The sequence below is a fragment of the Cottoperca gobio genome, chromosome 7, assembly GCF_900634415.1.
Source record: "Cottoperca gobio chromosome 7, fCotGob3.1, whole genome shotgun sequence".
In the NCBI taxonomy this organism is placed as follows: Eukaryota; Metazoa; Chordata; class Actinopteri; order Perciformes; family Bovichtidae; genus Cottoperca; species Cottoperca gobio.
The window spans coordinates 19,120,214-19,146,386 of record NC_041361.1 but is presented as its reverse complement, the minus strand read 5'-3'; the positions used below and the strand labels follow the sequence as shown (position 1 = coordinate 19,146,386).

Below are 26,173 nucleotides of genomic sequence, written 5' to 3'. Positions count from 1 at the left end.
AACTTACAGAGACAAGTTTTTTCCCCATATGATGAGCTGAGATTGGCTCCTCTCCCCCACTGCACTGCTCTGTGCTGCTTTCTGAGTGTTTCTCAGTCAGCGCTCGCAAAATGATTTCAGCACTTCGCTCAGGTCTTAGAGGAAACTCTGACTCCAATCACATTCATACAACAGCATTTAAGGGCCATTGTAGATATAAAGAAATACATTAGGGATGGATAGGGGGTAACATTCAGAGAAATATAATCAGAATTTCTGAGATTAAAGTTGTGAATTCGCAAGAAAAAACTCAAAAATGTACAAGAAAAAAACTTGAATATTCTCTGAGAGTCATAAATTTACAATTGCTAAAAAATCTAGTTCTTTTTTCCTCGTAAATTTAAGACTTTAATATCCTCCCCAAATTTTTTTTGAAATTTCTTTCTTGTAAATTCACACTTTAATCTTGGAATTTTATGAGTTTTTCAGAATATTATGCACTCTCCCCAGACTGTTGTACATTCACCTCATTGCTGATTCAGTTATATTACTTGAAAGACCCAAACTGAATCTTTTAATAACGCTTCAACGACCCGCTGTCAGTGGGAACTCTAAACATTTTTAGAAAGTTCCTTGAACAGATAAAAAGCCAAAGTCTAATGAGACTGGCCTGAACCAACCCATCAGTCACACAGAGATGGAGAGGAGGGAAGCAGCGTCGGGGCGAAGCAGGATTGTGTGTGTGTGTGTGTGTGTGTGTGTGTGTGTGTGTGTGTGTGTGTGTGTGTGTGTGTGTGTGTGTGTGTGTGTGTGTGTGTGTCAGGCTTGGTGACAGAGGTGCACCCTGCTTGTTCCACTGGCTGGCACCTGTCACTACTCATCAACAACACACTAAAACCCCCGAAGACGCCTCTCTGTCGCTCGCTCAGTCTTCCTCACCGCTCTAATTCTCTCCCGCGCACTTATTGTTGACTGTTTCACATCATTGGTCTTCCTCCCATTTTAATTTCTCCTGCTCTTCGTCTTTGTGTGTCTTTCTAACACATACACACACACACACATACTTTCCCCTCTCTCTCTCTCTCTCTCTCTCTCTCTCTCTCTCTCTCTCTCTCCTCTCTCTCTCCTCTCTCTCTCTCTCTCTCCTCTCTCTCTCCTCTCTCTCTCTCTCTCCTCTCTCTCTCCTCTCTCTCCTCTCTCTCCTCTCTCTCTCTCTCTCTCTCTCTCTCCTCTCCTCTTCTCTCTCTCTCTCTCTCTCTCTCTCTCTCGTCCTCCTTTTGTACCACTGTAACATCTATTCTTTCTTCCTACGATGTGCTATAATAAAGTGCCTGGGCCTCTCTCTAAAGTGCTAAATGAGATTCTCGGGCCTCCAGGGTGGATACTGAGAGTGATGTGTGTATGTGTGTGTTTGAAAAGAGGGAGCAAGAGAGAAGAAGAAAGAGAGACAGATGGAGATCCATGTACGTACTACTGCACAGGCAGAGTCTTTACCCAATTTCAAAGAGAGCGTTAGGAAGGGCACATCCAGCTTCTGCAAGAAGGTGTGGGTGAGAGAGAGAGAGAGAGAGAGAGAGAGAGAGAGAGAGAGAGAGAGAGAGAGAGAGAGAGAGAGAGAGAGAGAGAGAGAGAGAGAGAGAGACAGAGAGAGAGAGAGAGAGAGAGAGAGAGAGAGAGAGAGAGAGATCATAACTGGTGTGTAGTGTGGCTGTCTAGCTTAGGGAAGAGAGCAGTCACACAGAGCAATAAAGCTAGGAGCATTGGTTTACACAGGCCATTGGATTACGCCGGCAACCCCTGGGGGAAATACAGAGGGAAGGGGAAGGAAGTCTAGACATAACTATAAAATACGTAAGATCGCTTTACCTCTCTGCCTGACTGACACACTTCAAATTAAAGGTGGACTGTATTTTTATCAGGAGACTTTTTACCCATAGTGTTATTTTTCAACAAAAAAAAAATTCAAAAAGGGAGAAAGTTTGATATTTTAGGATGTTTTAGGCTGACCGGTTGATAAAACCTGCTGGGCATATCCATGCGAGGCACTTAGCATCGCCAAGAAGTGACCAATACTAATCTTGTTTCCATTGGAAATAATAATAATAATAATAATAATAATAATAATAATAATAATAATAATAATGTATACTATATTATATATCAGGGCTGTCACTTTTTCAAAAATGTATGTCTGTTGTCAGATGTACCATATAAAAGAGGAAAAATGTCCCAAAAAAAAAAATCTCTAAAACATTGTGTGACCCGTCTTCTTTTTCAAGTTTGTTGGAGAAGTGTTTTCTCACTATGTGTGTGGTTCAATTGTGTAACTCTCTCTAACAAATGGTAACATTGATGTTCAATAATGCACATGGCTCTTTACAAATAGAACAAGTCTCCCAGTTAAACTTACACATGTGTCTTGTTATTTAAATCATATTTAAATGTTTCACACATTTAATCAACAGTATATAGTCAGTATTTAAATTTCTGGTCCTATCTCCAGACTGAACATTCTTTGTGCGTGAGGTTGAAACTGTAATATTTCTGGTGTCTCAGACAGTAAAAGGAGAACTTTATAAATGTTGAAAGCCAAACTAGATTAAATTCAATAAGGGACTCCGAAGGATTTAGATTTGATAAACAGATTTGACACTAGATTCATATTCGATAAAATGCTATTGAATTATGTGGCAAAACTATATTTGAGTCCGCAAAAGTAGCAAACCAAAACAGGGAGTATAAGTTGTTTAACACTTGCGAGCTACTCTGTATTCTTTCAGGTTTTACATTAGTTTTGTAGTTTTAGCTTTATAAGTTATAGCGTTATAGTCTCAGCTGGAAGCCACAATGGGCTTTGTTCTATATCCAAGAATAATTCTACAGTATTTAAGTAATCACTACTGTTGCTCCAAGCCAAAAACAAGAGGATGAATCGCTAAGAATGAACCAAAAAAGGAAGACAGGGCAGTTATGAAACCGCCCAGAGGGCTTTTTTTCTTTTCTTTTTCTAGGAATATAAATCGTTCTGGATTAGAACGATTAAATGAAGCTGTAAAAAGGTCAAACAAATTATTCCTCGACTCCAAAAAGTCAGTGTTCCAATCAAAGTCAGTGGAGCAGCACCAGATTCTACATCTTAATGATACTGCTGATTGCAAACTTGGCTCTCTGGTTTCCAGCTTTGGAGGGGAGTAGTTTATGTTGACACACTATTAATTGTACTTCCCTCGGTCTCAGCGGTAAATCGCGTGCACTATCTCCATTCAGCTGTGCTGGCAAGATGCTTGCATGTGCTGGCTTAATTAATAACTTAACAGTGATGTATAATGCAAGTAAGAATCCCAGTTACCCTCAATCGTATTTCTTCCTCTATGCTTTTTACATCTCTTTATCTTCTTGTACGTCTTACATAACATTTATTTTCAGTTAATTTCAAGCAGTTCTCACTTTATAACTCTGCTTCCCCACATCAAGAGAATATGGTGAGCGTCTGTCCCACGAGATCAAACTAATGATGATACTAAGGCTCTTGAAAACGAATTTGCATTTATTGAGAAAAGCTGAATACATCGACACAAAGTAGGTAAAATATAGATTATGTAATTGCTTTAAAGAGAACCATGTGTGGAGTTCCTCTCACTTCACTTTTCAGACTTTAACAGTGTCTTTGATGAAACCCGTCATAGGATAATGGCTACGAGGGTGTTGAGCAGTGAAGCCGGCAGGACAAATCTCACCACTTCTTCTACCTCTGATGTTAGTTTATTAGTGCAAAGGCTTAGTTCTTGATTCCACTAGAATTAAATATTTATGGTGAGTTGGTTTCAGTTTCAAGCTCATTTGTTGGTGTACTGACCCGTACCTCCATCTCCTTGAGCACAGGGTGATCCTCAATGCCTGGGAACAGGACCCTCATTGCGTAAGTCCGATAGTCCAGGAACGGAATCCCGGCTCCGTCCAGCTCCTGGGTCAGCTCGTGGATGTCTGTCTGGAGCTCGGCAAAAGCTACAGCAAATAGACAAATAGAGAAGGTGGCAGGATGAGGTCGTGTACATCAGATCGGGTTGTGGAATGACAATAATCACAGAGTACTGCCTTGTGATGTTGCCCGTTCCAGTGTTACAGCAACTTCCCCTTCAAGTAGTCCTTACAAGCCAGAGTTCACTCTGCACTGCAGGATACAACCTGTGCCATAGAGAGCACTTCCTTACCAGCAAGGACTTCCTTTGTTCTACCAGATTGATGCTATCAATCTGTAACACCGGTAATCTCAATTTCATTATTTAATAAAAAGCAGAGATTGGAGGGTAATTCAATAATTATATGACTAAAACGCAGACGAGAGAGAAAGAAGCACGAGGAAATACAAGGTTTGGTAGACGTTAAAGAATGATAGCAGATCCAGAATCAGATTTCCAGAACCAGGACCAGAACTGTGTGTGATTGAAAGATGTCAATGTCATTTCTCTACAATTTTGAGTCTAACTTGGAGAGTTTTTGGTACACATACATCCTGAGATAACACTTACGAGAAACAAGACAGAGAACTTCATTTCTTACTTGGTGTCTTAGCCCCCGATAAATTCAATCTTTGCTTGTCCAAAAAAGGGAAAGCTAGCTCGGGGAGGGAGAAGCAGAATCAGGAGACAGAAAACAAAGTTCCTGGAAAGGAAAGTCAATTAATTGCATGAGTGGATAATTATTAAGAGAGCGACGGATGAGTTTTCATGCATAATTTCTCCCAGCTGTTATTGGACTGTTTGGTCCACAAGAGAGATGAAGAGGAAGCGGGGAAGATAACGGGAATAAAGGAAAAAAAAAAAAGTAGAGAGGAAAAGAAAGAAAGATGAGGAGTTAAAGAAGTGAGGCTGGTAGGGGAAAGGAAAAGTTAGAGCACATAAGTGATTAGGACGAAAGGAGAGAAGAGCGGAAGATGAGCAGGTAAAGGTCAGACCAGAGGAGAAGTAGAGAAGTGAAGATGAGAGGTGACAAAATAAAGACAAGTGAAGAAGAACAGAGGGGGCGTTGCTTCCTTTTTACACTACTATTACTTTCCTTAAACTCTCGTCTCTACTTCCATCATTAGTCAATCTCAGATTTTTTGCTCAAATGGCAAATTGTTCTGCTTAAAAAGGACCAAGAAATACGCAAGACAAAACAAGCACACAGTTATGACTTCTTATTGGCTGGAAGGTCTGTTGAAATAACACATCAAGATCCCTCGAACCTAGTTCAGAGCGAGACTGTGACCGACTTCCACTGTACTGCAGCCACTGTGGTCATAAGCAGAAGGTGTTGAATCCCCCTTAGTTTACTCAAGTTTCCTTTGTTTCAAAGACGTCATCACAAGACGACCTGGCTGACAGCGAACTCAATGCAGCCACATTAGCCAACATTAACCACCATAAGACACTGGTCATAGTATCCCCAGGTAAGGCTGTAGCAGCAAGAGTGCATTTTATCTCCTATGAATTCAACTTTCCATTTGTAAGAGGGAGATTTAGATGAAAACTCATCAAACAGCCTTAAACACAGCTTTAAAATGCAATGTGCAGTCTTGTGACCGAAAGGACCAAGACTATATGTATCATATTTGAAATACAATGACTGTTGGTAAAAGTCGGGACACACAAGTTATTTTCATATAAATGATTGACTCATTATCACCTGGTGCTGTAACAGGATTTGTGTCCAGTTGAAAAGACCTTTCCTGGGAAAATCCTTCATGTGCTTCTGATTTGACTACACAAAGAAAAGACCTCAATCTGCACATAAATCAGGGAAGTGAAGTGTAAAAGAAGCCGCAGCACTGCGTGTGCTTACATTAGCGTGTAAACAATGCTTTGCTCATTAATTTGCTTGGAAGCCATTTGCTTTTTGTTTGCTTTCATATAGCGTAAATCTCCACTCTCCTGAACCAAAAAGTGACACTTGCCAGTCAGCAGTTGTCATTTTGTAATGTGTAACTAATGGTCCATGACTGCTAATATGCTAGTTCGGATGGTGTGTACAAAGCAATGTCTGCTTCTCAAGGATGAGTGAACCAAATGTCCCCTGCCTCGTCCCCTCAAGACTCTTAGAGTGGAGCCGACCTTACGCACGTACACTTTTCCTATCACCCACACACACGCTGCGGACCGCCCACTTCATCTGTTCCTCCGCCCACACACACTGTCTCGTCTCTATAGGCCAGCTGGGAGTACAGCAGGCGGGGCGGGGTGGGAATAAGGCCATACTTCATTTCCTGGAAAACTGAGTGCTTTTCTTTCCATCGACTCCAACACTGTCTTAGTTTCTCTTTGAGGACAGAACGGGGTTTCTGGCTGTGTTGTTCTTGAAAAGCACTAATGTCAAAAATGATACAAGGTGAGAACACATTTTCTGAAAATGTCAGTAAACACGCAGCGATCACCCTGAAACTGCAGCACTGTTCCAATTTTTAGCTTGACAAATGACCCTCGGCGGCTGACTGTGTCGTGGCTGTAGCGTAATCATGTTATAACCTTTTATCATGGCTGTGTGTGCCCGTGTACTTTAATCGAGTGTAAACAATCTGGGCTGTCCTTACATCAGTCATTTACACTCTGCTGCTAAAACTCAACCTCATCGGCTCCCTCCCTCCCTCCCAGTCCGTTTCTTGTCCAAATATTTCTCTCTCATTTCCCTCTCCCTGCTCCACAAACAACCCCCTTCCTACTTTGACCTAATATCGTCTCTCTCTCACTCAGAATGGAGCCACGGTGAGAAACAAAATTATGTTGAACCGTTTTCTAAGCTTGAACTACTAAATAGTTTTTCTCTCCTGTACAGGTAGAAAAAAGGTTTTGCCAGGTGTTTGTTGGTGTGTTGTTGTATTAATTTTGGCCACAAGAGGCTGGAGTGCACCACTACCCCATGTTTCTAAATAGGACTAAAAGCATTCATGTTTTGTAATTTCTCCATGCACCCTAAACACAAGGTACATCAGTGGTGGCCCGTCAGGCCCAGCAAGGCTTTCTCTGCTGGCCTAAACATCAGAATATACATTTAATTTTGATATATTTTTTCCACAAATATGCATTAAATTATTCCCCGTAGTCTATTCTCTTCATTTCATAGCTTTCCTCTTGGTTGCGCTGCTTCCAGCCTCAGATCAAGATTTGGAGGTCTGGCCTTTATGTTAGAGCTTTTATCCAATCATATTTCAGCCATGATGTGTTGCCAGGGTCCACGAAATCTGCCCTTAGGCCGTCAGAATCAACAGTGCAGGCGCCTGTCACTTAAAGTAAACGGTTAACCAATCAGATTTCGAGAAGGCTAGAAAGCTAGCAGGTGTACGATAACGTCAGCACGTCCACGTCTTTTGATTGGATACGCACTATTGAGAGGCAGAGCTATGCAGAGCTAGCAACTGACCTTGAACGAGCTAATTTGTGTAGATTTCTACAAGCTGTTTTTTCAACCCACAATGGCCGAAGGAGGAGAAGAGATCGATTTGGTCGCAGATATCATTACAACGCCATTTTCGAGACGAACTTTTCAAGAAAAGACTCGGCTTTCAGCATTAGCCTCCGTGTCTATAGAAAAGGACTTATTGGTGGAACTGAAACGCACAGATGAACTGTACAACAGAGTCATTGAAGTCTTCTTGAGGAAAGAAAGGAGGATGGATTTTGTGTTCAAATAAGAGTAACAAGCATTTTGTTTTTTGACAAATATATAAAATGTTTGATGCTTCTGCAAGAGATGTAGAGATGTGTGTGGCGCACTGGCTCAGCTGTGTAGTAAAAGTACTCAAGGAGACTTGTTGAATTTTGAGTTTTGGTTCAACCTTTATCAAAGTGGACATTCAAGGCTAGGAATACACTTTCACCACTGTCGCAAATATATCTTCATGAACAAATGCAAATTATTTGTTTGTTTTCTTTTATTTTCAGTGAATAGTTTATGTGTCTTTATTCTTTATCATCACATTTCTTAAATGAAACTGCTTTAGGTGTGACAATGCACTGTTTAGTGAACACACTTGTTAAAGCTCACATACTTTTAGTGGACTTAATAAAACTTTGTAGACTAATCCCTTAAAAGCGCCTTTTATTTTTAAGTGTTGACAGTATCCTAGCGATCTTAAAGCTGGTAGTTTAACACTCGTAATTGTACATGCGGATTTATTGATTATAAATGCTTCGGAAATATTAATATAACTCTGTTGTACTTGACTATGTTAAGGTGATGCAACGCCCGGTTATACTGTGTTTCTGTCTAAATGTATAGTTTCTAGAGCCATGGCGTCATAATGATGGTATTAAGAGGTGGAATAATTCAGGTAGGACTGTGTATGACATCACTGAAGGCCTAGGTGTGAAATGCATGGCCCGCCACTAAGGTACATATATTGTGTGTTAGGAAGTTTTGTAATACTTATGTATGTATAAAAAGAAAGAATAATTCATTTAAATGAAATGATTCTTCTTCAAACAGCAAGAGTCTTATATCGTACGCAAACGAAGGGAAGGGTCAAAAAGTAAAAATCAAAAAAGGGGAAAATCCACGACTTTGATCCTGGCCAAACCTTTTTCCTCCCTGTTTTAAGTTATAATCACACGAGAGAAAACTATTTATATCAAACTTAGAAAATGGATCGCCAAGGAAAATGCTTTTTCACTTTCCTCTTATGGCTTCCGTACTCATTGTTGTGTCGTGTCAGTAATGTGAGGCGGGCACATGGTGCTGTACACACAGGTTTGCTGTTTCTCTGTGATGATGGCAATATAACTGTCACTAAATTGGCTGCAGGATTTTATATTAGCCGTGTATTTTCGTAAATAAAACAGCTTTTCTATCTGCTATGACTCAGCTATGACGCAGTGCTGCATTTACCTCAGTAAACATATCCTGCAGAAACCCTGTTGTCAGTGATGACGGCAGCATCAAGCTGCTTTTGATTGCATCTCTGTCTGCAGTTTCTCTCAAGTATCTCTCTCTCGCTCCACACGTTTTCTTTGGCTATAAAAATCCACTTTGGCAGTCAAGTCTATAGAAATGTCCTCAAGCTGCTTTCTCATCATAGTTGCACAATCGCTCGGCATCGCAGACTCACACAGTAACACAGGTTCATACACACTGTTTCCTACCTTCTTTACACTCCAGGGCCACTCTGGACTCCAGGTTGTCCATCTGGAGCTGCAGACGTTTCAAGGTGCGGTCGGCGTCCCTCGACTTCCTCTTGTAGGCAATCAGCACAGCGATGATGACCAGTAGAAGCAGGCCGCCCCCCCCCTCCGATGCCGATAATGGCAGGAAGCGTCAGCAGGCTGTCCGAGTAGATGTGAAGAGTCCCTGGGGAGTACTCAAACCCACCAGCACGAATCTGAACACACACACACACACACACTTTTAATTATACAGGGAGAAAATACACACTCTTGTTAACTAGAGAAACTTGTTTCTTCCTCCTTTTTTTAATTGAACTTCCCATTCCAAAAATATTTTTCATAGTTTTTAAACTACCTTAAAACACAAAAATCAGGAATCACACTACAAAGCAAGAAATACACACAGACACACAACTAATTATTAACAATTACATTGAAGTTACTAATGTATGCTGTCGTTAGTGCCAATGTTGTACATTAGTAGAACAAAGTCCAGTCCACAGGGGTCTACCATGTCCAAAACTAGTTGCCAGATCTTAATAAATCCCTCCACATTGTCATCAATGATGGTGCACAGTAAAGCCTGTGTACTATTTTAATGGTCTCTATACTGCAGCTCAGAATAGTGAGTGTGCTTTTATAACTGATGCCTGACATTCTACATCAATCTAGTCCAGCGCGTTGCCACACAGGAAGCTCCTCCCACAGCTGTGAAGGGAGAGGAAATCGCTGCTTATTTACATTCCGCTACCGGATTCTTTCAGCCAGTCTGAGGATTTGAACTATCGCTTCTCACAGAGACATAAAAAAAGAAAACGTCAGCGGCCTCTTCTCCAGCAGCAGGTAGTTTGAGAACAGTTGAGGTGGTCTGGAGAGATCAAAGGTTGGTGGTCCAATGAAAGAGAAGTTGGTTGACCCGATTTCTAACACAAGGATCATTAAATGTTCATGTGTTCTGCACTCACACTAAACAGGCCGATCTTTGACAGGCTTATACTGGGGAGGCTTACATCACCTCCACTCGCTGTGAACACTTTTTGTCGAAAAGCTTTTGCAAGTCTTGCCTTTAGGGGAGCAGCTTCAGAGGGTTTTGGTAATGAAGATCTCACAAGTTTACTTTGAATGACTCGCCTCTTTCTGAGGATATTTAGGCTCGATATTTGGGTTGTTTGAGAAATATATTTTGACGTTAATGTCCTCACATATCACCGTTAACTTTGACAAACTGATTTAGGTCAGAGAGTTGTGTACTTAAAGCAGTGGAGGTAGACACAGACAGTGTTAAAGCCGTATACACGCACACGTATACACATACTCACACACAGCATAAGTAATCAAACTAAGTAATCACCAGCATTTAAATCTCTCCCCAAGGAGTCTTGGTAATTATGGGAAGTCAAACACATGTAATGTTTTTTTTTTCTGACTAACTACATTTACATAAGCGCAGTGCGTCTCAGAGAGAGAGAAAAGCTCACAGCACTGGAATCCATCAAATCAAGCTACCCACAAGGGGGGTTGATAACCGATTAAAATGAGGTGTGATTATGCACTTTAAAGCTAATATAAGTGCACTTGCATGTTAACATTATTACAAAGTAAGACTTAAAGAAAAAGAAAAAGGCGTTATATCAATATCAATGTATGCAATACCTCCAAATTTAATTTGCAATAGTCGAGACAATTAAGATTGGCTCGCAGAGGATTAAGCAGCCAATTAGCTGCGCGGACCTGATCAGGCTGCAAAGAGTGAGATTAAACTGAATTAACTTGTACACAAACGCAAAGTATAGTTTGAGTTTGGATTAGTTAGGTTGCGGAGAAACAGTTTCTCACTCTGACAACTGATAATATCAAGAGTTTTCAAGTCAATCTGAAAAGCGGATGCAAGTTCATGCAGCTCATGTACTTCAGAACACAATGCTGCATTCATGTTATAATGGCACATCTGTCGACATATAGGACCGGCTCGAAGCGGTAACTGGTGACTCTCGTTACTGGTTTGTTGGTCTGTTTGTTTGTCTGGAGGTTTACGGGAAAGAATGTTCATGAAACACAGTGGTAGGGCGTAGCCTGGGCCAAGAAAGAAGCCATTACATCTTGGAGCGGGTGAATACACACATTATTTTTTTCCTTCTGGAAACGGCCTTAGAGGAAGGTTTGCGCTCTCTGAGTGCCCTTCAATTCTTTTTGTTTATATTAACAATTGTTTGTCTTTCTGCTCTTTAGTTTGGTTTTACTCTAACATCAACAGACAAAGTTAACAGCTGGTTAACATAGTGAAGCATTTAGCAGCTAAAGAGGAAGATGTTTCTCTCAGAATATGTCAATGGTGTTGTTGTTTTAGCTTGTTGTGCCCACAAGTTGACAAAAGAGTTGATTATGACCAGTGTAAGATCCATCTAGACTTTTGTTAATCATCCTTAATATGTGATTATTGGGAGGTACAGTTGAGTTCATGTTTCACAGAGAAAACTCACAAAGAAAGTACAGTAACTAGAGCAAATGATGATACTTTTTTGTGGTTCCCAGAACACAAATATCCCCTATGTTAATAATTATTTATGTGTGATGTCCATGTTCTTTTCATACCATCGCCACGTCAAAATGACTGCAGTGAAATAAGACTATTGGCACAATAATTGGCTTTTCTATACTGGTTTAACATGTTTCCAAATGAAGATAGCAATGCTGAAATGTACTTTATTTAAAAATTAATAAGATTTAGTATTTAAGGGAAAGAACTTGTTCCCTTCTGTTTGTTTCCGCTCCAAGTATGAGTCGGGTTCAGGACTTGCTGTTTTTTTATAATACAGGATAGATTGCCTGGGTCACCCAAACATCTATGCGCACATATTGGATGTGGGCCTTGAATGCACAATGCATCAATAAAACATGATGTTTGGAGATATACAGTTGCTTTGTTACCTCTCACATTTCCAATAAATGGTCTAATAAGAGGTCACTGCTGTCTCTGGTACAATTATCCAGGGGGACACATATCCTCAGAAGATTTGAATGCAGCACAAGTGTAAGCAATATTAAGTCGGTGACACATTTCCTAGGCATTTGTCTATTTTTATTCTCCTGACAGACTGAGGGACTGACGGAGGAACTTGAAAAGCTGAAGGCCAAAACAACAAACAAGTTTCTTCGAAAACTCAAGGGAGGCACGCAGCTGCCAACACACAGCTGAGCATCTGAAGACACACACACACACACACACACACACACACACACACACACACACACACACACACACACACACACACACACACACACCAGATCTTTCTGTACACCCACACAAGCCCAGTATGTCTGGACACCCATTGGGGTCCCCTGTATGTAGGTCATTGTACACGGGGAATATTATTGTGCTACAGCTGTGTCCTTCTCTGCAGCATTCCACACGGCACACGCAAAGATGTTCACATAAACACAAACAGACGAGCACTAACACACACACACACACACACACACACACACACACACACACAGACACACACATACACACACACACAACAGAAGAGATCTGAACAGACAGCTCTATTTATTCTTCGGCTATTGTCAGACGAAGGAGTAACTCCACCGCCCCCGCCAACACATCACAACGCTCTGATATTCAACATGACATTTTGTTAAAAAAAAAAGAAGAAAAGTGGGGTAAAAAAATAAAATAAATAATTCCAGCTCCTCCTTGGTTGCGTTGAGAGCTATCATATTGAATTACATGGATGTCAGTGCCTTTCTAGGTATATTGGCTGTGAAGGGACATTGGTGATAAGTTTTAAAAGGGGCAGGAGGTGGGGGGGCGTACAGGCGGGATATTCAGACAAAGGTCCACGTATATTCAGAGTGCTGCGTCGCCCAGCTGAGTTTTGACCTTCCACAATACAGATGCTCCAGGAGCTGCGCGGTGATTCTGAAAGTCTGCTGCAGTCACAGTGAATCAGCGACGTCAGTCTGCAGTCTGTTGACAGCTCTGGACATGTGGAGCTGAATGGTTTGCCGCGGGACGCACTCGTGTGCTTGTTCTTTGACTTTATCCAGCACAGTGTCGTAATTTCAGAAAATACCAAACTCTATAAAATGAAAGTGACATCAAAAGCATTCACACTGTGGGAGGTGATGAAACAAATAGTTGCAGCGTGTGATACTTCACATGGAAAACAGGAAGTACAACTCAAGAATGACGTGGCAACGACTTTTAAGAAATGCAACTTTAGCTTGGAATTTGCTGAGAGCTAGACAACATTTGCACATCAGAAAGGTTTATACAGTGAACAAAGTTCCTGGATTAGAGCTTAGAGACAAGCTTAGCGCCTACATATCAGCGGCATCCTGGAGAAACAATTCTATTCTTAATACCACCTTTTATGTTTCTGCATAACTCTAGGACAGAGCCCTACTGCTGACAGTGCCTTGTCATGGACATAAACAGTAGCAAAAAGTAGAAACTCATACACTTTTCTTTTCATAATTTAACTCTTTGTTTGCCTCACATTCAGATGTAGATGAAGCAGTTGCAGTATGTATATAACAGTATGCTGATAGTATATTCCAAAAACAAAATGGCAGGTTTATGACAACCCACGACCCATTGCACAGAAAAAAAATAATGTTCAAATGCACCCGTTTCATTAATCAGAAATTAACTAGAACATTCAACAGTCCTGAGAATCAACTAATCATTATTAGAAATTAAATGTTTTAGGATTTAGGGACTGTTGTATTTTCCACTATTAACTGATATTTTATAGAGATAACGGTTAACAAAATAACCACTTAACGGAAGGTCAAAATAATTAATTATTAATTGAATCCCCAATGATTTCTGACTTTTGGCCTGTGCAAATATCCCAAGGGCTTGTTGTTGCTGCTTAGCCATGTAGCCATTGATTCCTCCCATACTTCTCCTTCACTAGAATGTAGGGATGTGCAACACCAATTTAAAATATTTATTTTATTTTAATGATCATGAACGATACTGATCATCTCATAAATGGTTATGCTATTTATTCTAAATAATGGTTTAGTTTAGATCATACTTACAATTAAAGACAAATAACATGACACACACCAGGCCATTAATAGAAATTTAGAAAGTGTAAAAAATAGTCCAGTATTTAATAGAAATATTAGATATAATGATAATTATAACAAATAGTTTAGTTTTTTTTAAATGGGTTGTTTTTAAATGTTTGAAAAGATAATTTGTGTCGCTGCTGTGAGGCAGGGTTAGTTTCATTATATTTTGTGCACTGTTAAATGTCTACGCCATTAAAGTAATGTAAAGCCTTTAAAAATGGAGACAGCCCTGAGGAACTTAAAAACCTCTTCAATCCAAAACCAGCTGCACCTGCAGTGAAGAACTGCTGACGCCTGCACAGCTGTTGATGTGGATACGCTTCAGCGGCTGGAAAGAAACTTGGTTTTCAATCTGCGGACATGTCTGGAGGTTCACTGTGCTCGTGTTGAACACGGTGTGTGAATAAGTGAATATTTACCTGTGAGTTGCTAAATTGCAAACCTTTAATGGATTTAACTCAACAGCATTGAAGTGGTGCAAAGTCTGCAGATCTGCACTTTGTATTTGAATGTACAACCATAGGTATTCATCGGGGGGTCTGCTTCCTGAGCATTCCACTGCCCTACCATCAGCAGCAGGGTAGCTGAAGGCCGCTGAAGATCAACATGTTAATTAAGTGTTAAATATTAAACAGCAACCTTGGTGTGCAAGCTCAATGGAGCATGTCCTGGATCTGTCAAGAGGAAAATTGTTTAGAAAAGAACGCAAAGGGTTATTCACATAACTCAACAACAAGGTTAGAGTGACTTTATGGGCTGAGATTGTCAGACTGCAATGTTTTCATATTCATAAACATGAATTACTGGGTCAGTGTGGATGTACCAAGAAGAACAGGTGGTATTTTTTGGTCCTTTTTTTAAACTGCTTTTTGAATAAATCCAGCAAACTGAAGACTGACCCAGTTATTTAATGAATAAGAAAGATAAGTAATAAAACATTTTATTAGGAAAAAAGTGTACCATGAAGGTCTCAGCCCATAATATGAAGCGAGTTCTCCTTCGGATAATCCATTCGAGACATGCTGGTCCAAAAATGAAGAGAAAGAGGACGGCCGAGTCGTGATCTCACCGTGACTTTGTGTTGTCCGGTGAGGTTGGGCCACTCGCACAGCAGCTGGCTCTCAGACAGGGTGAGGACGCAGGGAGTCTCTCCAATCAGCACTGTGTAGTTGAGGCGACTGTTACCTGGAGCCGCTGGGATCAGGTAACGACCCTGAAGACAGATGGAGAGAATCGTTGTGATGAGATATAGCTCATTTAAGCAGACTCTTTCATACAAACTACAGTGCGTGTGTTCATCATAATAAAGGAACCTGTCACCCATTGCAACAGTGTCGCTCACGAGTTGTGTTTTTATTCAACTGTCAGTTTAAATTTGAGTGCAAAAAAGAAATGCGAACAAAGCGTGTCTCCAACAACTGGCTTGGAGTGAATAAACGTGGCTATGCAAAGCGTAGATTGGTCAGAAGTTGGCAGTGTAGGCTTCGCTTTACGCAGGGCTGTATTCCGCCAGTAAACAGAGTAGACGAAGAAGAAGTTGCAAAACATGACAAATCGCCTTGGCCACCTAACCCATCTAGGGGAGAAGAACGGAGAGAGGTCTTAAGGATTTAGTTTCAATTGGGAAAGTTTTGATTGTTCTTTCATATCAGCTAGTATTGGCCATGTTTCAAGCTGTCCGGAGACAAAGACAAATCATGCAATGATTCTAATGCATGAGCAAGAGCCCTGACAGCGTAAACAGCTGATCGCTCATGTGAGTTCAATATTGTCTACGTCAGAATGTATTACTACTTATTATTAACTTATTTCTAACTTGTTCCACAAAAGGGAAAAAACACCTCAAGTGAGCGTTAAAACCTTTTGTGCAATTGAGGAAGTTTTATTGAATTGTGCCATCACTGATATGCCTGTGATACGCTGATATGGCTGAGGACGATTTATCTGACATGCTCTACAACAGAGATCTCTGTGAGAGCTAACAGCCAGAACAATGCACCATGCCAAGTCAAATTGCCTTAATGAAACTTTTATGGCTGCAAATATGAACTATGAAAGCAACGTTTTGCAACTAAAGCAAAGCACTTTTTTTTCAGAGGCCCAGAGTTAATCAAATGGGAGTAAGTTTGAATAACCAACAAACGAAATGGAACTCTATGGCTTTGGATACACACACACAATTAAGTTAATAATACCATGTCATCGTTGGATTTGTTTTTTTCATCGGGTTTTGGTTGACAATGAAACAACAGGATATATCAAAAGACTTATAATTTAAGCAAAACTATTTTCTTTATTACTTTGCAAGCATCAATTATTTGCTTACAACAATGTTTTTGTTCATCTGATTGCTGTTTAATGTATGAATTTCTGTATTCTACCATCGATTATTGTCATTTTGTATTCTATTCCAAAACAATTCTGATAAATCAAGCCAAAATCCGGAGAAATGCAGGAAACTGAAGAGATAAGAAGAAAAGTGCCCTAATGCTTCCTGTCTGTACTACATAGAGGCAGTTGGGAGGCACATCAACACTCACTCCCCCATACTGCTTTGTCTTCTGTCCACTTAACTGTATCCCATGCATAAAGTCTGAACCGGAGGTGTGTAAATTCGAACATTTGTCAATTTCAGTTCCAGCTTTTCATTTCCATATCAAGTCCACCAGTTCCAAATTGACACACACTTTGTGATGGAGTGGGGGGGGGGGGGGATCTAGTGGTGTGAAAAGAGGGAACACTAGTAATAACAATAAAACAAAAAGCAACAGTTGGAAAGGTGAATACAAAGAAAACAAGACAGATAGGAAACGTGGCAAGAAAACATCAGGAGAGCAGGCACGAGGAGTGGAGAGAGCACAGAAACGATTATGAGAGAGGTAGAAAAAGATGAAAGGAATATACTCTAAAGTGAGAAGGAAAATGGGAAAGAGCAGAAAACAGAGCTAGGGAGCAAGCGAGACAGGGAGAGTAGATAGCAGCCGCATCCCCTGCTGGTTTAGCAGTGGGACGCAGAGACAGACTACGTTTTCCAATCCCATCGTCTCTACAGGCCGCCACCCAGCCCCGCTCTGCAACCCTGTAAACATGCATCCCATTCCATCTTGCGCACACACACACACACATTTCAAGCAACACATACACACTACAGGCAAGAAGCATCATGCGGGGACACGCTCTCAAAAACACACACAGAGAAGCACTCAGGGAACACCAAGACCAGATAAATGTTTTTTCTCCTGCAAACACACCTCAGTAAAAACACACCCAACACTTCAGATGAGAAATTAATTGCGTGGCGAGTGCAATGCACGCATCTCTGAGAAATGCAACCCCCCCCTCCCCCCACATCTCACGCCGCCAAATTGCATTTTTGTCCATCTCATCAGTGCTTCCAATGGGTAGGCAGTTCCACCAACAAGCCAAGCAGGAGATTTGGCAATTACTGAGAGGCTCTTTGCTAATAAATAATCATTTAAGAAATAAATTACGACAGTTATGCTGCTTTCAATCTCTTCATGGAAATAAACAGCGTAGCAGACTCTCTGTGATAACATAAGAGATAGTCAAGGCAAATCCTAGCAGAAGATAAAAGCACCAAATGCTGGATTAAATGTAGCACATTAATGTGACACTAATCTAAAATAAATGAATATTATATTGTCCCAAAATGAAGAAAATGTATTTTACACTATTGACATTGTACAGCCCACATAGTGTCAGAAGTTAAGACATTGTATTTTTAGTTTTGTAGTCATGTTCTGTCTCTTTGTAGTCATGTTCTGTCTCTTTGTAGTCATGTTCTGTCTCTTTGTAGTCATGTTCTGTCTCTTTCTGTCTCTTTGTAGTCATGTTCTGTCTCTTTGTAGTCATGTGTCATGTTCTGTCTCTGCAGTTATTTTTTGTCTCTTTGAAGTTGTCCCTTTTCTTAGTCGTCGGTGGTCTCATTTTGCATCTTTTTTGTTGTTGTTTTGGTCTCTTAGTGGTCATTTTGTGTCTCTTCCTGGTTGGTAGGTTTCCCTTTGACATTTTGTAGGTGAAGTTCAGAGGGCCGCTGACACTTTTGGCCACTGTGTCCGGGGAAGGCCTGTTCAGTAACCCATCCATGGCTTATGTGATTTGCAGACACTGATCCGCTGGTTATTTCCATAAAATACGCATTAGTAACAGCATGTTTAATGTAGCCACTCTAATTTCTGTCCAATAACTCTTTGACTCAATATTTCAGGTGAGCTCTGTGGGATAAGGCACATACACACCACAATATATTTCATATACTTATGTCCAATCCCTGTAAATAAAATAAAAAAACAATATAAATCAAGTGGGCCTGTGTTCTGCATTGCCCCCAGCACTAGAAAATAATTACACAAATTGAAAATATTTTTATTTAAGAGGGCTCGAGGCAGCAGAGAAGGACGTCAGTCAAAGAAGTTGCTGTTTGTTGCTGAAATAAATTGTCTAATTATAGTTTAGCAAATGTATCTCGTTGCGGCGGGTCCGCCAAGCTTTGATTTCGTCACATATCAAACTACATTAGCTTGTGGGGTTGCTGGTTACAAAAAAAGCCCTGTTCAGAACGAGCACGGATCATGGATACTATCAGAGTAAAGGGTTACGTTAGCGGCTCTGTCCGGCTCTTTGTTGGATTTGGGGAAGTTTATAAAGCCAACGTTACTTAACATAGCTTTACATCACATTGATTGGTCCTCATCTTCGTCCTCATCAAGCCTATAAAGTATAAAAGCTAAGCCAAACGGGGTTATGTAAGAACTAAATAATTACCGTATTCCTATCATCCTAATACTGGAACTGTCTAAACTACACCTACGTCACTGCAGTGTAATACCTAAGGTTTCTTTATTTACACGTCTTCTACATGGATCAGCTGGAGAGGATGCTGACATTTTGCCTTTAGCTTCAGTAACGCTTTTAAGAATCAAAGACATAATTACAATCAATATCAGCAAACAAATATTGTGTAGTGTGATATTAATTTTGCAGATCCAAACAGCTAATTACATAATAGAACAAAACACAGGGGTAATCCTCTAGTTCAATATTTGTATATATCCTTCAACATTTAAAAACGAGTCCGTCTCTGAATGTACTCGGAAGAAAATATTTTTAAATCTGGATAATTTTCTCTTCTATTGTGTAGGTGTCAGTAGCCTTATCCGTACTGCACGAGCTGTCTGAAGGGAGTACCCCCAAGTCCCTGACAAGTCGTGTTTACATAGCTCTCAAGATAAGTACTAGCCAATGCTGTTTGCATTGTAAAAAACTCAGATCAGAGCATTGATGGAAATAAACAGAAATGTACAAGCAAGCAAAGAATACCTGAAAAACAACACTTTCAACAGCCTTTCTGACCTTGAGAATGAGCGGCGACGTGGGCTTGAGCTCCAGTATTCCAGAGGGACTCAACGGCTCAAACACGGGGTCGGGGTAGTAGCTGAACGTCTCGTTGACCACCACCAGAGCATTCACGTTGTCCATGTAGAACCCGATCTCATCCGGGCCAGTGCCGGTCTCTGAGAAACTTAGCTCTGAATCCGCCACCGATGGAGCCAGGCACACCATGACAGAGTTATTATACACAGTACAGTTCTGAGAAGGTGAGAGGAAACAAGAAAGAGTTTAGAATTTAAGTTTTTAGTCAATGGAATACCTAATGTAATACTAATCTACTATCGGTCTATTGGTAGGGAAAAAGACAATTCTTTAATTTTGTATGAAAATATATGTACACTGACGTGGACACAAATCAAATTTTCCATTATTGTCCACTTACAATTCTATTTATAAGAGAATATCTTGCATAAAACAGGTAGCGTCCTTTTGAAATACTGAGAATAACCTGCAAGCTATAATTCTATTTTAAAATGGACCCGTCGGGTAAAATGACCCATCCTTTTGTGTAAGTCAGTGCCCTGTGAAGCTGCGATGCTGTTATGCCCATTGGACATGTAAATTGGTTGCAAATTTATGATCAACTGTTAATAATGGACAATGTGCTGTGTGCCTTTGCTTGTACCTAGAATATTTTACATCATTGCTTTGGAGAATACATGAATAAGTATGTCACGGCCATGTTTGATTTAATTTAAAGGAAGTTTTAGAACATTTACTACGAATCCATTTTACATTGTCCCCATACATTTTTTGAATACAGAAGATTCATTTTTGAATAACTGCTGTATTGATTTTAGTACAACTCAGTACGTATATAAATAAGTTCAGTGAATGAAAATATATATCAACTCCAACCTGTGGCAAGACAGCCCTGTTTGTACACCTATGTAAACACTAAGAAACATGTTAATATTTAATAAGTTAGAAGTTATCGTTTGCCTTCATGTTTTATTTTCTGTTAACATAATTTACGAATGCAGTGCCATTCTGCCAAAGCAAGTCTAGCTCTGAACACATCACACAGATTTCAAATCAATCCCCTCATTCAATTGCCTTCTAAAACAATAGTTATGCCACTTTTGACAAAATAAAATTAAAGCGGACATGATGTTCATTGTGATGGATTGCTTATCGAAAGCAAGTCTCTGCAAGCTTGCTGTCACACAGTAATGGAATGAATAAGAAAGGCTGTCTGGAAGGGTTGAAAACTGTATTGAAATATGTAAAACACTATCGTATGCTTTGGAAAATGGCTGTCATTTCAGTATTCATGATTTGTATTAAATGGGCGACAACATTAAAAAACATCAGCTTGGTCCTTTAAGTAGCACTTTGATAAAGAGCTGTGTGGGACGTGTTGTCGGCTGTTTGCCTCCACAAACGTTCAGTGCTTAACCTTGACTCAACTAAAAGAGCTTTCAACTCTCAGCGGACAACCGTCAAAGTGTTTTGAGAATCTATAGAATTGATGAAACTCTTTCAAACTTTTCAAATGGGACTTCAGGTTTTGCATGGATTTATTTTTCTCTCTCTCTCGTGTGCATTCCCCAAAACATTCTCTGTCCCTCTCTCCTTCACACACACACACAAACACACACATACATACACATACACACACACACACACACACACACACACACAGTCTCTCTCATGTTGTCTCTTCCTTTTAGTGACACAAACACTCATGTGGTGCGCTGACATTTGAAAAGCTATGTGGCCTGAGGTAGCGTTAGATGTCTGAAGCTGTCGCTGTACAGAGAGCAGACGTGAGCGACTCGCAGAGACAGACTGTCTGCCACCTTCTGCAGAAGTGTAGAAGAAGTTGTTTGCAGATTATCTTGAGTATGCGGAGGGGTATGTCTGAATACATTTGTCAGTTAATGTATGCACTGTATGTGTAAAGATGAATAATGTATACTGTATATACTGACATTTATATTGGCACTAAATTGGCTGCCTGTGAATGTAAACATGTTGGTTAGCATGTGTGCTTGAACTCTGTGTGTGTGTGTGTGTGTGTGTGTGTGTGTGTGTGTGTGTGTGTGTGTGTGTGTGTGTGTTTGAACTCTGTGTGTGTGTGTGTGTGTGTGTGTGTGTGTGTGTGTGTGTGTGTGTGTGTGTGTGTGTGTGTGTGTGAACTCAGTGTGTGTGTGTTTGGTGTGTGTGTGTGTCATTCTCATCAACACTCACATGAAAGGATTCTGCCTGCCCATATTTGGCCCTGATCTTTGGTTCTCGGATGGTTGCAAGGTTGGTCCCGCTCACTGTCAGCAGAGTCCCACCACTAGGGATGAAGAGAGAGGAGAAGGAGATGAAATGTACAGTAGATAAGACCTTCTCCAGAGAAAAATAAATTCCCCCGATTCCATTGACCTGTGCTTGGTAGAGGCCAAATATACCTGCAAAATGGACATTACTGCAGCGTGTATCTGCAGGATGTGGTGTGACTAATGTTCACTTAAAAAAACTTTTTCTGCTTTGCCAAAGCAGCACCATGTTAGAAAGCAACATCTGATTACAGCATTGAAATAAGAAACCACAAAGCTGCAATAAGGAAGAAACATGCAATGATTTGTTGATAATAAGAGAGTTTATCGCAAATGACATGCTGAGAGAAGTCAACATTTGCTAAGCTAAGCTTGTCTTGGAGAAGTTACACTTATGAACTGGTGTCACATATAATTGTTGCCTGGATCCTGTAAAAGGCGACGGTTTTCCGAGAGAATGAAGTGCAACAGTTATGTGACTCACAGGAGCCGTAGGGCGGTGTTCAGAGTGTGGTTTCTGTTAAATGTTACCACGTCGTGTATCCTGCTTCAAGTCACTGCTGACTTTTTCTGTATTAAACCCAGAACAAGTCCTGGGACTCCTAAATATAACCATAAAACGGTTGTATATTGCTGTAGGTGCTACGAGCGGATACTCTATTGCAAGAGTGGATATTTTGGCAAAGAAACTAAGGAAATACATTTGCAGTGAACAGTTCACTGACTCGTTCTGTATCAACACAGTAAGTTGCAACTTTCCAGTAACATTAATAAACATGTCCTAGGTTGCATAATGTTTCATCCAAAATGTATTTATTTTTTCAGATCAGTACGACAAGCACACAGGGTTGGTTAACATGAAAAATGATGATGAGCGGAATTAACACTGGCATTTGCAGTTGAAAAATATGACAGTATGTATTGTTATGTGAAAGAAAGTTTGACTCCAAGCCTATAGTGGAGTGCACTGGACAGCAGGTAGGGATTAGAGATGAAGCCTTTATAATGGCGTTACAGGGAAAAACAGAGGAGAGAATGAGGACACCAGGGAGCATATGTGTGAGGGAAAGGGAAAGAGAAAAAGGACAAAGAGAGAGCAAGAGGCAGGGTGATAAAGATCCACAGAGATACTCTACATACTTTAATCACAACTCCATCCACAATAAGTATGTGCTTGCCTGCCAGTGAAGGCCACTGGACTCAATCCAGCAAATAACAAAGCTAGGACTTGGCTGAAGCCAGAGTATCATTTTGTTGGTGAGTAGTGTGTGATGGAAGACTTACACCCGCTTGGTGTAACAGTGTCTATGTGGTTGGATTGAGTCTTAGAAGATGTCATCAGTCTCCATGGCTGGGACTGTGAATGCTTGTTGATTTGAAACAATGGCTGATTAGATTGCAAATTCCAGCAGTCATATTGGCAAGTGATTTTGGAGCTTGTAATGCAAGTTGTGGGAACAGTTGAGTTCAGTGGTATCCAATGTTGGTGGGACCCAAAATGATTGGTGGACATGTTTCTTTTCATGACCCCCCCACAATGCAAGATTACTAGTGCTGAGAAAGAATCATGGAGTTCTTTATTATGGGAAAACTCTTGCCACTTGTAAAAACAATGGAGTTTTCCTTTTCACTGCAACACTTAAATTGGATTTATGAGGTTTATGAAGTCTTACCTTCTCAGTGCCTACCTTGTTTTACAGTGGCAGTTGAAACCTCTGAGTAATCTACTCTGTTTTCTGCTAGGATGCGTTCACTGCGGCCTCGGCTATCTGTGCCCTCTGAGAAATATAGTTTGTAAGATTCCCTATCGTGTGTCTTTCTGCAGGTTTCTCACTGCCTGGAGGGGGATTTACTGTAGTCTCTCACACTGCTGTCGGAAATAAAAGGCTGAGATAAAACCTTGTATCTTGGAAAAGTCATGGATAATATGCAGCTCCGTTGCTGCACATTGGAGCATTTTTGATAACAGTATAGTTGGCATTGATTGGGTATTATCCCAAAAGTATAATTATAAACATTTGAAAAAGAGACATCTTGATGTATCTTGACCATTCATCTTTGCAGACCTGTACACTGTGGAGTGCCCACAATATCTATGGGAGGCTAACCTTATAAAATACTCTCCCTGTCCTTTATCCCAGGATTCCAACTTGGATGGCCTCCAGTAATCCTGCCTGCCTGTATTGCCTCCAGGTGAAAGCGATGGGCCTGACACTGTGCCACATAAAGTATCCCTTGGACTTTCATTCATTGTACACAAATATTTGGGAGTATTTTCACCGCTTCTACCTTTTGCAACTGCAAATGGTTAGTGGGGAATCCATCAATGACCCACTGCTTCTAAATTGTAGGATTACAATGTGATGGATGGAGCTGACAATGTTTACTGCCGCTACACCAGTCAGGCTTAAGATGGGGCAACGTACGCTGAGTCCTAACCTCCCTGACAAGGAAGCGATGAAGTCCCTGTGGTAGTTTGAGTAGTTGCTAAATCCGGGGAAGTCGTAGTTCTCCCTGCAGGATCAGGTTACTGATCCAGGCAACATGTTTGCATGCCATTATGAAGGTCATAAGGCTGACACAATGACTAAAAAGTTATGTGATAGCATCCTTCCACTACTAGCATGGACGAGCCTGGCTTGACCTGCAGCTCAGAGATAACCCTTCTCAACCCTCCAATGCTGAAGGATAACAATGCACATTCATTCTGGTCGGTTACCATGAGTTACCATTGATTTCTGCAAAATGCAGGTGTCTTTTTATTGTAGACATTAATGTAAAACGACTTAGTGTAAAAGCAACAGCAGAGTAAGTGATATGATGATACGAAGCACAGACAGAGACCCCTAATATCCTGGATAGAGACTCTGGTTGGCTAATGCTACACATTCATCTCTCACTCTAATCCAGGAAGACTTAAACTAACAACATATGGTAATGATAGGAAGGGACAGGGAGTAATTGATAAAGGTGTCTGGCATTGTTAGCAGAGAAAAAGATTCAATTCTGGCTATTCTTCTCAGCTAGAATTTCATTTTGCTTTTGGCAGGTTGCCCATTACTGGCTGAGGGGATAGGCTCTCATTCATCCTAAATTTCTTTGGATACCAGCATGATGTGAAAAATGTGACCGTAGCTGTTATTGGGGATAACAAGTCTTTGACGGGTATTTTGACAACGATGTAGGTGTCTCTGCTTCTACTTTGACGTACTATTCAAATTCACTTTTCGTGATACTGTGTTCTTGTCATTTATACGACATCACTGTTATCTTCCAAAAGCCAAATTCAGCTGAAACAACTGGAAATGAGACACTTCCATTCACTATGACCATCGAACTCTGCCATGATGTGGTGAAATTAGTGTTGTACAAATCAAGCCTGTCCTGTTGAGCAGAGTCTAATTAATGTTAAAAAGTTTAAGTTTGTAATATTGTACACATTCCACCTAAATGTAACAACACTTTTCCTCCTAATCTCCTGCGTTCCAATTTGAATGCAAATGAGTTTTCTGATGCATCACAGGAAGGGAATATAAACTCCTGGATTCTTCATCTATTTGTTTGACTGTTGCCACAATGTATGATTGTGAGACACAGTACAAAGCACAATATGGCTCTTTAACAAAAGTAGCAATGGACAAATTAACAGCTTTTCAATAATAGTTATGTCATTGCCACAAATGCATCATGGGACCACACAGACTGCACTTATAATACTGCCGGTCCTCCGCCTCCTTTCTCCTCCTCCCCTCTCCTCCTCAGCTTGATGTATATTTGTGCTGAGTCCCTCTGTCCCTGTTGCTCCTCTCTTTGTCTAAGTGAGTCTCTTTAGCTCAGGTACATGCTTCAGGGAACAGACAACAAGACAATCAGGATAAACTCTCAGGGATAGCTCCTTTTTCTACTCTGTCTGTTTTTCTTTCTCTAACCTCTCTTCGGTCTAATCCTCCTCTCACCGACTGTCAAAAATCATATTATAATATTTTTTTTGAAACATTTTTCCAACAGCAGGGGATGCTTAAAAGCTTCCCTGTAAGTTGACTGTAACACAACAAAACACCAGTTGTGTGATTACATCTAAAGCGGGAAGATTAGCTGAACATTGCACAATTCTAACAGAAATGACAACTACAATAACCGCATTGCGGTTGCATGCCTCCGCCAGCCAGTCAAGTTGCTCCTGGCTTATCACATGTCAGTCACATCTCCAACTGCATTAGTTTAGAGACCGTCCTTCCCCCAACAAAACGACCCCATAGGTCGTTCGTACAAGCAGGTTATTACGACCTA

General features: G+C 40.6%; 1 protein-coding gene across 1 annotated transcript in view; it reads right to left on the bottom strand.

Moving 5' to 3' along the window:
* LOC115010484 (plexin-A1-like) overlaps positions 1-26,173 on the bottom strand; it is a 224,802-nt gene that overhangs the window by 21,528 nt on the left and 177,101 nt on the right. Inside the window, 6 exon segments of the mRNA XM_029435054.1 lie at positions 3,836-3,984; positions 9,093-9,237; positions 9,239-9,328; positions 15,271-15,414; positions 19,575-19,811; positions 21,807-21,900. Of these exon segments, the coding sequence (XP_029290914.1) occupies positions 3,836-3,984; positions 9,093-9,237; positions 9,239-9,328; positions 15,271-15,414; positions 19,575-19,811; positions 21,807-21,900 (859 nt within the window).